Source organism: Glandiceps talaboti, chromosome 15 (genome assembly GCF_964340395.1).
Source record: "Glandiceps talaboti chromosome 15, keGlaTala1.1, whole genome shotgun sequence".
Classification (NCBI taxonomy): domain Eukaryota; kingdom Metazoa; phylum Hemichordata; class Enteropneusta; family Spengelidae; genus Glandiceps; species Glandiceps talaboti.
The window spans coordinates 8,242,992-8,258,909 of record NC_135563.1 but is presented as its reverse complement, the minus strand read 5'-3'; the positions used below and the strand labels follow the sequence as shown (position 1 = coordinate 8,258,909).

At 36.7% G+C, this 15,918-nt stretch overlaps 1 protein-coding gene across 2 annotated transcripts; it reads right to left on the bottom strand.

Annotated features, from left to right (window-relative positions):
- Positions 1-778: 778 nt before the first annotated feature.
- On the bottom strand, positions 779-15,696 carry LOC144446394 (protein-glucosylgalactosylhydroxylysine glucosidase-like). 2 transcript variants are annotated; one of them, XM_078136145.1, is made up of 9 exons: positions 15,410-15,696; positions 10,518-10,646; positions 9,396-9,499; positions 8,443-8,677; positions 6,513-7,327; positions 5,817-6,032; positions 5,304-5,536; positions 3,638-3,935; positions 779-2,345 (listed from the first exon to the last, which is right to left on the bottom strand). In XM_078136145.1, exons 1-9 carry the CDS (start codon positions 15,499-15,501, stop codon positions 2,170-2,172), a joined length of 2,298 nt encoding a protein of 765 aa, XP_077992271.1. In that variant the 5' UTR covers positions 15,502-15,696; the 3' UTR covers positions 779-2,169. The 2 variants fall into 2 exon arrangements, with proteins under 2 accessions (XP_077992271.1, XP_077992270.1); XM_078136144.1 differs by having other exon boundaries at positions 9,396-9,506; positions 10,522-10,646.
- Between the last annotated feature and the right edge of the window lie 222 nt (positions 15,697-15,918).

Here is a 15,918-nt window from a genome sequence, read left to right as displayed (position 1 = left end):
TGCAATTCCTCCCGAGTTCTGTCATTCGCTAACCTCACTACACTTCATTCTTGGTTCTGTCACTCGCTAAGACACCACACCCCATTCCGGATTATCACTCGCTAAGTCACTACACCTCATTCTGGGTTCTACATTCGCTAACTCACTACACCTCATCACTTGCCAAGTCACTGCAATTCATCCCGGGTTCTGTCACTAGCTAAGTCATCTCGAGTCATCTCACCAAATAACTAAATTCCATTCTGAATTTTATCAATCTCTATAAAATGACAAAATACAATTAACACAACTGACATTATCATACGTAAGTCGTACTACAGACTAAACTTTATTTTCTTAAAAAAGAAATATAAGCTTTTTAAAAGGGGACAGTATCTTTCAGAGTCACATTATCAAAAAATATTACGTTCAATTAATTAATTAATTAATTATGATCTTGAATTAAACATGAGGGGGATTCATAATTAAATTTTAATTCAGTTGATTTCATACAAGAAATGTACATAATATTTTTTGTAAAGTTTAACAGTTCTCTCAATCCAATAATCGAGGGGTCAAAGTTCAAATTTACCGCAGACAGACTGCCCGAATAATAGTGACACGCAGATTTGGACACTGAAATTGTTATTATAAAAACAATTAATGTATACTATTTTATCACCTAGTAGGTAACTATTGAGTCAAAACTGTTTTTTTCTGGGATAATTTTCCAATAGACAGAAACATGATATGTGTGTGTGTGTGTGTGTGTGTGTGTGTGTGTGTGTGTGTGTGTGTGTGTGTGTGTGTGTGTGTGTGTGGAGGTACATTGCTCGAAACTGGGGACCTCCCGGTATTTATTTCACCTCACGTATATGTATATTCCAACGTGCAATTATTGTATATAAAGCAAAAAAAAAAAATCTCTAAACGCGTAGTTCGAAGACGATCACTATTGAGTGGAAAATGGACTACTTAATGTTTTGGCGCTTACCCATCCAAAGCTACAATTCCATGTTTTGGTAAATATCCTGTGAACAAGGTGGTAGTTGCTAAAAATGAAATACCGAGCAACATATGTCTGCCTATCAAATTCAAATAACTTTTTTTTTCAGCCAAAATATTTGATTTTGAAATTGAAACATTTCTAATAACGTGTATCTACAACTGGCAGCAAACTGAAACGAAATCTGTAGAAAAAAAAGTCCTGTAGCTATGAATAAATTGAGATAAAACGAAATGTAAGCTTACTTATACAAAATAACCACTGACATGGAATAGAAAAAACAAAATTTACTAACTGTCTAGATCTCAAACTGGAAATTCTACATGATCACTAAAAATAATGTTATGTGTTTCAAGTACTCAACAAAGTAGAGTAGAGTGCATGTGTACAATTGAATTACAAAGTGTACATATTGTATATAACAGTAATATTTGCCCTTGGGGACATGCAATACATGATAATAATCCAGTATATCGCAGCCTGATAGAAATAAAAATAAAAATTCAAACGCAGACATGCTTTCTCGAGCTCATTTTTCTATCTTTTTTAAATTTACTGGTTTGTTTTTGTTTGTATGCAACCTCATATGAGACCATTGTCTTATTTGCGCTGGTGGTATCCAAATTTCGATTTTCATCAGTAATGTACAAAGCTGCGATCCTTGCGGTCTAGCAACATAGCGCCCTCAGCGACTAAATCTACATTATGTTGATCGAGCTATACTGCAGGTAAGGATTGCTTTATTTCGAAAAGAAATAATCTTCAAAATTTAAAAAGTTGTAATTAATAATGATTGCACAATATAATATATCTCTTTGGTATTAATATTTTCTTGTTTATTTTATAAAATGCACATGATTATTGAAATAAGAACTTTATCAAATGTATTTACTACAAAAAAGCTAACGAAAGAGCGGTTTCCGTAAACCGATTAGATAGTACTTTTAACATGGGAAATTATTCTAGGTAATATGCTTCAAAAAGGACAGCCTAACCATTTATACACACGAGGAAACTTTAGAAATTGCAGTCGCAGTGTTTGTCAGCCTCACAATACACCGACTAAATCGTGGAATAATTGAACCAAAAGAATATAACGACAAGAAGTCCTTTTTAGTACCCATAACTAAACGTCTATCACTCACAATGTGGATTTTGAACTAAATTTCAGTGCTTGGAAATATTTATGCTTTAGTACAGAAAAGCGCCACCAACGTTACCCAGAGGAACGTTATGGGATAGATGACGAGTTGGTTGGCAGACGACACAAGTCCTCCTGTTCTTTGCAGTTTGAGTGAACACTCTGTGTCTGTGGTTGTTGTCATGGTACCGTTTTGACGGCTGAATGACACTTCTTCACCTGTTATAAAGAAGGTGAAAGAAAGTGTAAGGTTTTAGAAAAAAAGAGCTCATTGGTCGGTAATGCTGAAACTCAAATGATACAATAGAAGCCAGTTGACATGAAACAACTTGTCGTCTGACGACAATAAATTTACATACACTGCTTTATGACTCGGTGCCACCAACAGTCTACTTACTACATTTTATTTTGCGTTGCCGCCAATTGACCCTCATCATTAAAAGGGTTAAAGTAAAATGTAACAATTCTCCTTACCTTTTTTGTCGAGACAGACGATAAAATGTAACTACAATATTAGTGAGATTTATGTCTAGCCTGACGGCAAAATGTAGCAATATTTGCAGAAAATTTTGTCTAATAACCAGACGGTAAAATGTAGCAGTGTTTAGTTAGTAAGATTTTTGGTCAGAACACAAGGCGGTCTGTTTCAGGTATAACTTGCTTCTCCCATACAATGCTCTATAAATAGTTCATTTGTTAGATCAATGCACTTGTCATCTGGTTGCCTTGCTTGTATACTAGTACTGCCCATTTCATATTAGTGTTCACCGGCTTTGATACAACCGCACATAACTAATAAGAAATTACACTTCACACTTTAAGATGGCAAGACAGATGGAATGAATGCATTTACTGGCAACATTTTGTATAAATTAAATGAGCAAATGTGTCACATTGTAGGATTAATGCAGACATCATGCAAATGCAGACACCATACTGGCGCCCGTGTGTCTGCGTCTAGTGTGTAGTATGTTTAAATCATGGTTTATTTCAGTGAGGCAAAACGTACAAAGAGATTACGATCTTGCTATCCTAAAGTGTAAAATGTGCTGTTTCTTATTTGCTTCTGCGTGGTTGTATCAAACAGAGCCAGTCAACACTAACATGAAACATGCGATAAAAGACATGTCATGGATACGTTACGAATTAGATTGACAACAGTAGTTCCAGAACATATAATTAGTTCACAGGTTCTGGGGGGTAATTTTGGCTGATGTACAGTATAAGTTACATATATGCTAGTTATTTTTTCCAAATAGGCCACCTGTTTTTCACTTAGTGTTATGGGAGGTGGTTTTGCTGGCTGGCTGGTATAAAAAATTACGTACGTGTGTGTGTGTGTGTGTGTGTGTGTGTGTGTGTGTATGTGTGTGTGTGTGTGTGTGTGTGTGTGTGTGTGTGTGTGTGTGTGTGTGTGTGAATGATGCGAGTGACCTGTGGGTCATACCGAACAATATGATCTTTGGTGCGTAAAAGTTTTGCTACCAGTGTGCAACACCGTTCTACCTTACCTTCACTGAGAGAGAATGTTTGCCCATCGCTTGTCGTTATTTGCAGAGGATGTGAACCCATACTCGTAACGTTAACATAAATCTGTGAGTCGTCATACTTGAAGTCGAACTCTGACCCCAAGTATTCCAAACCAATGAAATTCATGAAGTCAGAGCTTTGTGGCAGGATGGGATCGAAATCGAGTTGTTCATGGCGGAGACGGAGACCACCATATCCAAAGACGAGAGATTGTAGATATGTGGCCATACCGTTGATGTAGTTCACTGCGTCGGTACCAAAGGTAGCATTGGTCCAAACCTAATGAAGGGTGGGAAATTTATGTGTTAATATTCATAATTTTTCATCATAATTGTGCTCAGATTTGAAGATTGAATATTTACTGCAGAAAACAACAGACAACAGAGATCCGATAAAGGTATCATAGCAACACGAAATCTTTTTAATCTCAGGGCCTTTTATTTCTTTTATACAAGCTAATATACTGTATACATTCAAATACAGAATTCCTTCATCATTCTAATATGTAAACATCACATGCATGATGATGATGATGATGATGATGATGATGATGATGATGATGATGATGATGATGATGATGATGAAAAGATATAATTACAGCACAATTGTACTTGGTGTAGTATCAAGTTACCCCCCCCCCTTCCAGACAGACACTCAGACACGCACGCACGCACACACACACACACACACACACCCCTACCTACCTACCTACCTACCTACCTACCTACCTACCTACATACATACATAAATAAATGCATGCATGCATGCATGCATACATGCATGCATGCATGCATACATACATACATACATACATACATACATACATACATACATACATACATACATACATACATACATACATACATACATACATACATACATACATACATACATACATACATACATACATACATACTTAATAGATAACAAGAGTGTATAATTAATATAGTTTCTTGCGACATTTTGTCCAAATGAAATGAACTAACCCGCCATCATATATGCAGACATCAAATGTAGACACAAAACATAGGTGCCTGCATGTCTGTGTCTAGTTACAGTATGTTTAAATTGTCTATTTCATTCAGACAAAATATAGCTGCAAGAAATTGCGATCTTGCTATCCGATTCTAAGTATAGAATGTGCAGTTCTTATTGCTTTCTGTACACAGAACCAGTGAACGGTAATTTGAAACAGACTGTAGTTTGTCTGTTATAATGTGTTGTAGTGTTGTCATTTGGCCTTATAAAAAAATGTGTGGTTCCGATTACGCTCAGTTTTAGAATAGGTGGGGTAGGTAGATCTATTATTTCATTGTATTTTTTTTTTCATTTGTGAGTGGCTAATTTAGGTAGTTATGTTTTCCGTCGTTTTCCATATTATATGGTCTCTGTGTTATTGGTTTCTTCCTATCAGATGTACAATCATTACTAGATTGGAAGAACTTAACAGTTTTTATTGTCTTTTTTTTAAGTTGGTGTCAGTTTCCTTATCCACTATTTTTGGCGAGACATCACAATTTTCGCGATTTTATTATTTTGTTCTCGAATATGTAAAAAAAAGAAAAAGAAATAAGGTTAGGGTCGGCAGTGAAAAACTAGGCGGAGTTTGGGTAACCGGAACCAAATATATTTTTAGATATTACTTACATTGAATGATCCTCTCGTGTAGTCGTAACTTTCCTTGAAAAATTTATTCCCGTCGTCTATGTTACCGACTTCGAGATAACCAATAGCAAACATAGCCTTGACCGTTGGTGGCGCCACTTGGAAGTTTGTAGCCGCTTCGTAAATATCGAGATCATTTTCTCGAACTTCGCTCAGCATTGCCCAATCATGTGGATATCCCACCAAAATGACATCTCCTGCGTTGACTGTAGTACCTGTGCAAAAAATTATTATATTTGACACTTTAGTGGAGAATCTACTTGAACATACAGACATTATCAACCTGACAGAGTCATCAGATGATCACAGAAGCGAGAAACTAAGGATCTCCTAATTTCTGATATTGAGTATATACCATTCTCGTTCAAAATGTACAGCCTGATTCATGTTAGTGTTGACTGGTTCCATTCAGGACAGCCAGTGAACACCAATATGAAATGGGTTGTAGTTCTTTTACCCATTACGTAAGCATTGGATAGTGTTAGTGATAAATACCTTCTTTGTAACCTTCATATGCTGGATGATAGTTTCGCTGATGATCGAACATTTCAGCCATTTTGTTTGCCTTCTCAAGCCATTCGTCAGAAACAGCAGCCTGGCTGAGGAGACAGTTGGCGTAATCTGCGGACACTATGGCATGACTTGCACCAATGTTTGTGTACACTGAGTTATCAACAAGTGTGTTGGGATAGTCGTCAGGTCCAGACACATCTGAAATGGAACGTTTATAAATTTTAAAAGTGAATTGTTAATTTTAGATACCGTCACCAATCTACCTATCAATCATCACTGTTGATAAGTGTGTGTTCCCTTGAAATACCTTCATTTGTTTGCTACATGTTTGTTTGTTTGTTTGTTTGTTTGTTTGTTTGTTTGTTTGTTTGTTCGGTTGATTGGATGGTTGGTTATTTCGTCGGTTAGTCGGTCCATGTATTCTACACATTTCCACGTGAATATAATGATTCTTCTAATCAGCATTTGTCTTTGTGTTTGTCTCTGTTTGTTTGTCTGTCTGTCTGTCTGTCTGTCTGTCTGTCTGTCTGTCTGTCTGTCTGCTTGCGTGCTATGCATGCCTGCTTGCTCGTATATATGTATGTATATATGTATGTATGTATGTATGTATGTATGTATGTATGTATGTATGTATGTATTTAAAAGCAACTTAAACAAACTCTACAGCACGAAACTTACCGTCAATTCCATAGGCTCCTAGGCTTTTGTCATGTACAGTCCTACTTTGTAAGAAATCTGCTACGTTGTTCATCAATGTACGTCCACTATCGGTTAACCAATTCAGATCTCGTGTTGCAGATAGATACTGTCGGGCAGCAAAGGCGACGTCACCGCTGACGTAATCCCTATCTTTGTAGAGCTCGACTGACGTCAGTTCTGTTCCACTTGATCCTGATTCGTATGGATACTTGTAGCCATTACTTTCGGCCAAGGTTGATGCTGCACTGCGCACGTGATACCGGTAAGACAACATTTCCTTCGCCAGAGTGGGGTGGAACATTAAAATGGGTGGAAACATGTTAACCTCCATGTCTGGTAACACGTGACCATAAAAGTCTCTTCCTTGGCCGCCGTTGGCCAAACCATCTGGACTCAGACCGTAATATTGAGATTTGGCGCTATTGGTTTCGTCTAATGTGGGCAAGGAACTAAGCAAGTAATACAGTGAGGAGTAGGCGAGCCTATTGTACTCCGAATTACTTGTTTCGATACGACCATGTGACCACACCCTTTCCCATTTCTTGGTATGGTTTCTCATAAATGATATATGGGCGTCCACCGACCCACTACCACGAAGAAGGATTTCAGCATCGTTGAAATCTTTTTCAGATGCTTTATTGTCCGTATCGACCGAGAAAAGATACGTGTGCCAGTTTTCGTTGGTGTCACCCTGGTTAACTGCAATCGTATCTGGGATGTCGTTGTAATACATGTACACGTTGCTTTTTGTCGTTCCATCGGTTTCTGATATTCTAACAGTCGCTGTTCTCTTCCTGAAAATAAACCCCAAATAATTATGTGTATTGATATTTTATAATCAACACCGAAGTTGAAACAAACCGGGTTGACACGGTATAAAGTCTACCCTACAATGTCATGAAATCTAAAATATTTCAAATGTACTTTATGGTTTTGCCCGCAATGGCCATTATCTGGCGACTGGCGTCACATCCTACCTATTACCATACGGGCGATCCTTCAGACGAAGATTCGAACAAGGACACTTTCAAATTTTCAAATTATTCAGGTGTCCCATAAAATTGAAAATATTTTCAAATATTTTTGGACTCGTGATAAAATATTTTCTGACGTAACACCCCCCCCCCCCCCGCAATCCTCATTTCAATGATGTCCCTCCCCTCCGGATCCCCACACCAATACTACACACACACTGACACACAGACACAGACACAGACACAGACACAGACACAGACACACAAGCATATATATATATATATATATATATATATATATATATATATATATATATATATATATATATATATATATATATATATATATATATATATATATACCAACGCAAACTGTCCGTATACATATTTGTACAAATTGACCGTTACCTAAATAAATTCTTTTGGATACAATAAATCATTGCTACGATTTGAAAATACTCAGAAAGTTCAACTTTTTTACCACTACTATTTTGGAGGGGTGATCACAAATAAAATATCAGCTTATTTTACAAGTCATAGAGGGGGGAAACGAGCAGTAAGACTTATATCAGCCCGACAATACATGTTTTCCTGAACAAGTTTTAGTGGTGTGTATTCACCAGGTTTTGAGGCTTGGTGTAGCGAGGACTAGATGCATTTTTAGCTTTGCCAGTGTATATTTAGTCTCTCATTTATCAAATGCATTGTATAATCTTTTAAACAAAATCCAAACAAATACTGTAACATTTTGTTGGTTGTCTGTTTTGAAATGTCACTGATGCAAATTGGAAAATTCGGGTTACAAACCCGTGTTTAGCTAATCATGAGCCAACAACGGAGAATCAATATTTGAGTAACAAAATAGAGTGCGCCACCAACGGTGACTATTTTAGTCATATTGAAGACCACTGATATGAATTCGAGACTACACTTACCAGGAATACTTATTGTATTCAGTCGTTGCTGTAACAGTCAGATCATCGCTTTCCATTCGTTCAGTTGGTATTTTGTTAAGTTTGATTGTGATTGGATCTTGATTGATTTGTCCAGCGTCTGTTAATCGCTTGAAGTGTACCTGAGTGACCAGGAGGCGATTGAATGTTTGATGAGCGTAGACGTACATGTTGACTTGGCAAACCTTGTCAACTACCATTTCCTCTATCCATATACCTGCATTAAATAGAATAGATGAACGGCATTAGATACCAACTCAAACAAATCGCGGCTTTGGAGATGTAACTGAAAGTTTGAGTGCTAGGTCACTGAGTTAAGTTGTATTTGAAACGTTACAATTTTTTTTTCTTTATGTCCATGCTCTTGTGATAGTTTCATTATCGATCGACGATCGATCATCAATCAATCAATGGGAACATCTCAATGAAAAACATCATTAGCCAACAACCGAATGTCTTATGGATTGATCGATTATTGATTATTTGACTGATTGATTGTTTGATTGATGGATGGATGGATGGATTTGTGGTTGGTTGGGTTGTTTGTTGATTGATTGATTGATTGATTGATTGATTGATTGATTGATTGATTGATTGATTGATTGATTGATTGATTGATTGATTGGTTGATTGGTTGGTTGGTTGGTTGGTTGGTTGGTTGGTTGGTTGGTTGGTTGGTTGGTTGGTTGGTTGGTTGGTTGGTTGATTGATTGATTGATTGATTGATTGATTGATTGATTGATTACTTTCCTGGTCTGCTATTTTATTAGGCTGGTTATCGTTTGTTGATTGTTTATATGGTTTCTTAGTTGCCAATTCAACATTGTCGTGATTTCTTCTTTTTTTTCTTTTTTTTTGTTTGTTTGTTTGTTTTTTTTTGTTTTTTTTTTGCGACCTTGGATAATTGTGATATGTCATCTACCAAATACACTTACCTTGTGCTACATCCAGTTTGTAGGTTCTAGCCACGGTCAGTTCTTCACCATTGGACATCAAGTCTACCTCGAGGGTATTTCTGGTCGGTACTCTAGCACGGTGACTGTCAGCTTTAAAAGAGGAAAAACGAAAGATTAGACCATTTCATCGCCAGAGGTCTAAAACATGCATGAAACGATAGAATGCTGGTTGTTTTAACTTTAAGAAATCGAATTTGAAGAGGTAGAAACATACAATTTAGGTCATTGTGATTTTACTACTAACTATTTCCCCTTTTTTTAAAAAGTAATTTTCTTTTCAATTTACTAGAAAATAGAAAGTAATTTTGAAAAGATCTTTTGAATTAATTTAAACGCTATTTCATAGCGACGATACAATTCAATTGTGTACTAGTATAACGTAGAACCAAGCTACCGCACGTTTGGCCCCATGTTTGACCCCCAGTGTATGGTTTGACCTCTAGTATCGGGTTTGACCCCCTAGCGTTGGATTTGATCCATAGTATCGGGTTTGACCCACAGTGTCGGATTTGACCCCTAGTGTTTGTTGGTGGAGGGTCTATGATTTGACCCGTAGTTGGGTTTGACCCCTAGTATCGGGTTCGACCCCTAGTGTCGGGTTCGACCCCTAGTATCGGGTTATAATTAGCCTCATTACTAGCCACGGGGTTTGAGCCACAGTCACTTTTAAGCTAACATTCAAGCCTAGTACAAAATAACTGCACTACAAACTATTTTAGAATGTCCCTTTAAAATCCCCCTAGCTTGGTAATCGTGTCTCGTGTTAGCATTTTTTTTCAGGAATGTTCTAAAATAGTCATGTGTGCAGTCATCATACCTGGACATCCATGGCTTGAATCTTAACTACGGTTGGACCCCTAGAGTTTGAATGTGTGACATAAAGTCATAAGTGAGTGTGATTCCCGACAAATAAAATTGACATTTTTTTGGCAAAATAGGATTTAGAACATGACAAATCAAATGGTATATCAATTGGTCACTTAATGTCTCGCATTATTTGACCTCCACCCCACCCCCACCGCCACCCCACCCCCCAGTGTACCGGTAAATATATCAGTAGACCAAATGAATTTCAAGTGTGCCAATATATGCATCAATAACTTACCGCCTCTTCCATTGTAAAGTCCGTTGATGTGCAATGTGTCTGTGGTCACTACGTGAGCAAGATGGCCATTGCCGACAGTGGGCAAGAGTCGTTGATCTACAGTAGTATTACTATGCATATCGAGTCTGCAATAAAACAAATTATTTTTAGTACACCAGTGGTTAAAATTGAACCAAAAATTTTCTTCCTTGTTTGTCGTAATTCGCGATATGGTCTCACCTTCCCTTAACCTTTTTTTCTCAATATGGACTCATATTTTTATTTGGTCAGAATTCGTAGAGGTGTTTTTACTTGGGAAATAATTTCTGTACTTTTTTCCAATTTAAAATGTCAGTCTGTAACTTTGTTCGTCCTTTGAACAGGGACACAACTCGATCTTACTTGTCCAGTACATTGGCAACCCTGGAGCACCGCCCCTGGAGTCACATCAGCTTTATTGTCATGACAGTATTTACAATGCTTGAGAACCACAAAATTCAAATCAAACTAATAGGACAGCGTTCGCCATATAAGGTCCTTTATTTGCTCGAGAATATTTTTGTTTCATATCTAGTCACGGTTTTTTTTCAAAACTGATAAAATCACATACACAAAATGGCGGCTCGAAATCAGAGCAAAGTCCATGTTAAAATTGTCAGATTGTTATGTCTTTTGTTTGAATAATAAGTTATATATTCAAGGATAGATATGCGTCACATATTAGCTGTTGTTGATACATAGTATACGAGACATACATTCGTCTTTGCTTATTGGCTATACCACCGTACTTGATGGCAAATTCCTCGGTTGTTCGACAACAGCGATTTTGTTGATAGTTTCACATAGTACAGTTGTCGGTGCTCTCAGTCCCTTAGTGCGGGTGTGTCATTCCATTGACACGAGTATTTGCATTTTTCAAGTGTTTGCAAAAAAAGCTGACAAAACCGTGCCCTTAATTTTGTAAGTGAACACAAATGAAGCTAATGTCCCGCCATAAATGCCAGCTTCACAAAGGTCAATATTAATATATTCATGTCGTTAGATTCGTGTTCTTTCTCCCGTGTATTTACTTGCGCCAGAATTTCAAATCGTGTCACAGGGTTAAGTTAGACGGTGAGATATAACGTGTTGTTCAGCCCTGTCAAGCTTCTTAACCACGATGAGTGGTGCTGGCTGATATCGTGACACGAATGTCTGCATCTTACAGACTAGAGGGTAAGTAAAAGAGTATCAAGGACTCGTGTCTGAGAATCTTTACCCTAGCCTTTTTATGTCCTGGTATTCGACCGTCATTCGGGGTCCAAAATAACACCATGTTGTGCCGTCCATCTTAGACATCGCTTTATGTCAGCACCCAACATTTCACCAAGATGTTGCATAGCCTAACTCATCACTAAGTGCTTATAGTGGAAAAATACCACCCTTTGACATATCAGGTACATTTTACACGTATCCCTATTTCACTCTTAATAATTACACAACAAACAAACTGTGTAATGTAGAATTTTGTTGTAATGTACGAGAAAGAAATGAAATGTCGATATTGAATAGTATGCGTTTCAACTATATCCGTCTAGTGCTATACCCAATGTAGTTTACAGTCTTGGTGTGCATACTACTACTACTACTACTACATTATACAACCCCTAACACCAAAGTTAAGAGTTTTCTGTATATACCACAATCATTTATAGCATCCATATCAAGTGTAAAAGTATATTGTTTCATTTGCTAATTGACTACATTAGAAAGGCCACTTGCTAGGCTTGTAAATACACAAATTGAAACAGTATAATTTTACACTTGATGTGAATGCTATAAAGGAGTGTAGCACATAGAGAAAGTGTGTTACTTTGGAATATGAATTGTACAAGTTACACTAGTGCACTATGCTAAACCCAACACTATAATTTACGCCATTGTTTCATTACTGATGTGTCATGTCATATCATATAACCCCTAACCAGAGTCTAGTAGCGAGGCGTGGCGAAACAAGGTACTATGTATGTCCAGTACATTACATACTACATTACATTACATTACATTACATTACATTACATTACATTACATTACATTACATTACATTACATTACATTACATAACATGACATAACATGACATTGCATTATAGTATGTTACATTACATAACATTACATTACACTCCTTTACATACTACATTACATTACATTACATTACATTGCATTGCATTAAACTATGTTACATGACATGACATTGCATTACATTGCATTACATTACATTACATTACATTACATTACATAACATGACATTGCATTATAGTATGTTACATTACATAACATTACATTATAATCCTTTACATATTACATTACATTACATTGCATTGCATTAAACTATGTTACATTACATTACATTACATTGCATTACATTACATCTTTTTAAACTGTGTTCTAATCTACTAGGAAACATGTAATTCTGATTGAATTGCTGAACCTTCAACAAAACTGAAAATCAACTTAAAATAGTTGCCATGAGGATGTTGTCAATTATTAAAATATATACCATAACTATATTAATATTTGGTTTCGTGTATTATTAGCAAGTGTTTGAATATGAATCATGGTTCAAGAAATTTTCTCATATGTCTGTGGGGAAAAAACCGCGAAAATAAGTAGTGAGTAAAATGACCCTTTTTACATAAACAGTGTACTTGGCTTTGTAATTTGTAAATATTAGTCTTCGGAAATTAGTTGAAGACTGTAAAATCGCCGAATTTTCTAGCGGAGAAAATGTCTAGGTTTATAGCACTACGTCCACCACGACGAACCCAGCAGTGCATTGGTTTAAAAGTAAACGAGAATTCAAACAGACCTAATATTTATTTTAGGGGCGAAATCAATAGTTCATAGTTCAATGTTACTAGGATAAAAACGTCTAGTTAGGCTGCAGACCCCCCCCCCCCTTCTAACTAAATTGGCCAAAATTGAAAATTGTTTCAGATAGCACAATCAATTTCAAGTACTATGAATATAAAGCCAATGTGTAGAGAGGAAAAAATAAGTCTTTTGTTGACTTTATTTCATATTAGCACCATGCATTTTCTATACGGAAAATTCTCCCATTTCTCAATTTGACGACTTTTATTTTTAGAAATATTTGTATTTACGGGTATAAACAGATCCATTAAAAGTTTCAAAATATTTGTAGGATGAGAACTAAAATGGCTCAACCCCCTCTCCCCCCCCCCCCAAGTAAAAAACTAAATTGACATGTGTCCAGAATTTCTCTCTTGTGACAAAATATAGAGACTGTACTACAGCTAGTTCCAGTTGTGTAAGATTGAATACATAGGAGGTATTTTCCAACATGTGGCATTTACTTCGTACGCGGGCGTACGTTGTGAAACGAAGCCGAGTCAGTGAATTTGATAACAAAATATGATAGACTAACTGAGGAATGTTTACACAGCCAGGTGTGGGGCTGTTTGAATCCGGTATAGATACCAATCTCTCTGTCACTCATCATTTTTTTTGCATTTTGACCTTGATCCGCGAATCATCACCAAAAATATTCATAAATTGTGTGCATATATGATTCATATTTTACAGATGTTATTAAACATACAAAAAAAAACATTTTTCAAAATTTCTCATGTAAAGGTTACTTCAACTACATTTGATAACGGGCCAAATATTTACCAGCGAGTGGAAAGATGACGTAATGGTTTTTTTTTTTAAAGTATCCCATTTCTAACGGTTATTTATGTATCGCTATATCAGCACTCCCTATTATATGTCGTATTGTTTGTTTGTGTGTTTGTTTTTCAAAATAATCTCAATGAAAACTACTCGCCGTATAATTATACGTTTTCTGTTAGATTTAGAAATTTGACATCGACTGGTTATTAAAGTACAAATGTCTCCATTTTTTTAAGTATTCCCTAAATATCACAAAAAATAGTCGTCAGACTGTCTTGCCAATGACGACAGCTTTACATGACAGCAGAGCGGTTCAAGGGTTGAACACACACATATATATCTAATGACAGACTTCCCACGTATAATCTACGTTAAACATTAACCAAGTTTATGAGTAAGACCTTTCATATCGCTAAATCGAGTTGCTGTTTAACTGTAAAAGCAGACAGGCATTCTCCTGACATTTTTTCACTTATTGGGAAACGCAACTCCATCAGTAACCCCATTAATGTGGACTTCATTTCCCCATACCTGTTACCACTCTACAAATTCATTTGATATGATTTTACCATAAACGGCAAAGACAATGAAAGAATGTATCAGTTTAGTAGATTGTTTTAGAAATATTTGTCAAGGTTGTGTTACTCTGCATATCTGTATGCACACACACAGTCGTAATATTATTTATTACCCCAACCTATACCTGTTAGCGTTAGTCCGCCATTTTGAAAAAAAAGGGAATTTTGTTGAACGGTAACATTATTTGAATTACATGTTAGTTAAAACGGACGAACGCTATGTGATAAGTTCATCTCTCATCCTCTACCCTGAAAGTTACGTAATTTCAAATATTTTATCTTTTCTATCTCGAAAAGACATCAACTATTATCAGATGTGTTACGTTCCTATTGGGCGCGAACACTCCCTGTAACTTTGAACCGATCATAAATCATATTACTTAAAAAATATAAACTCTGGACCCCATAATGGCGTTTTCTTCTGTTCTAAGTTAACATATATGAACATGTGCCTAATACATTGTCTATATTGACTAGTACTGTCTTGCCAGATTTTGGCTGTTACGACCTATAGCGTCTTCAAACTGTTTTCGGTTAGTACTACAAAAATTGGAAAATGGTACTCCGACTTTGAAATATTCTGGCATCTGTTTTTGAGTAGCAGAACTCGACAACTACCATATAGCACTATTGAAGTAACATGAGTAAATATTCTTACGCTGTTGTGCTGAAGAGTGTGTCGGGGTCCTGTCCGCACACAGTGGCTGCGAAGAAACAAAGAAGTCCGATTATGGGAACCTGTAGCTGCATCGTGGTCCGTGTGCCTCCCGTTTTTACCTTACTAATTCTGTAACAAAATTCCGCCAAAATAGTCAGAAATGTCGTGGCAATCTCGTCTCGATTCCAATAATCCGGTTGATATAGTTTCCGATATCGTATTCCTGACAAAAACACTCGAAGCGGCCACTTTTATGTCCTCCTTGGCAGTGCGTCTCGTTTCGACTCGAACCGTTGGAGCAGTTTTAATTTGATCGAGTACCTAGGGGTGGTACAAACAAAATTGACAGTTTATACCTGAAGTAGCGTGACGTCACGACTACTTGACCGGAAGTTGTCATCGGAGACGTCTCGGGTGTACCTAGCGTTTCGTTCATCTAATCTGTAGATATCGATCAAGCCCACCTAGTCAAAATCATAACGTAAATATGTAATGTTATACGCACGGAA

Excerpts from the sequence above, each read along its gene's own strand:
- LOC144446394 (XM_078136144.1), bottom strand. The coding sequence starts at position 15,501 with ATGCAGCTACAGGTTCCCATAATCGGACTTCTTTGTTTCTTCGCAGCC. Across the intron at positions 7,328-8,442 it reads GAATACAATAAGTATTCCTG|GAAGAGAACAGCGACTGTTA; the intron begins GTAAGTGTAGTC and ends GTTTATTTTCAG. Across the intron at positions 5,537-5,816 it reads ATATGAAGGTTACAAAGAAG|GTACTACAGTCAACGCAGGA; the intron begins GTATTTATCACT and ends TTTTTTGCACAG.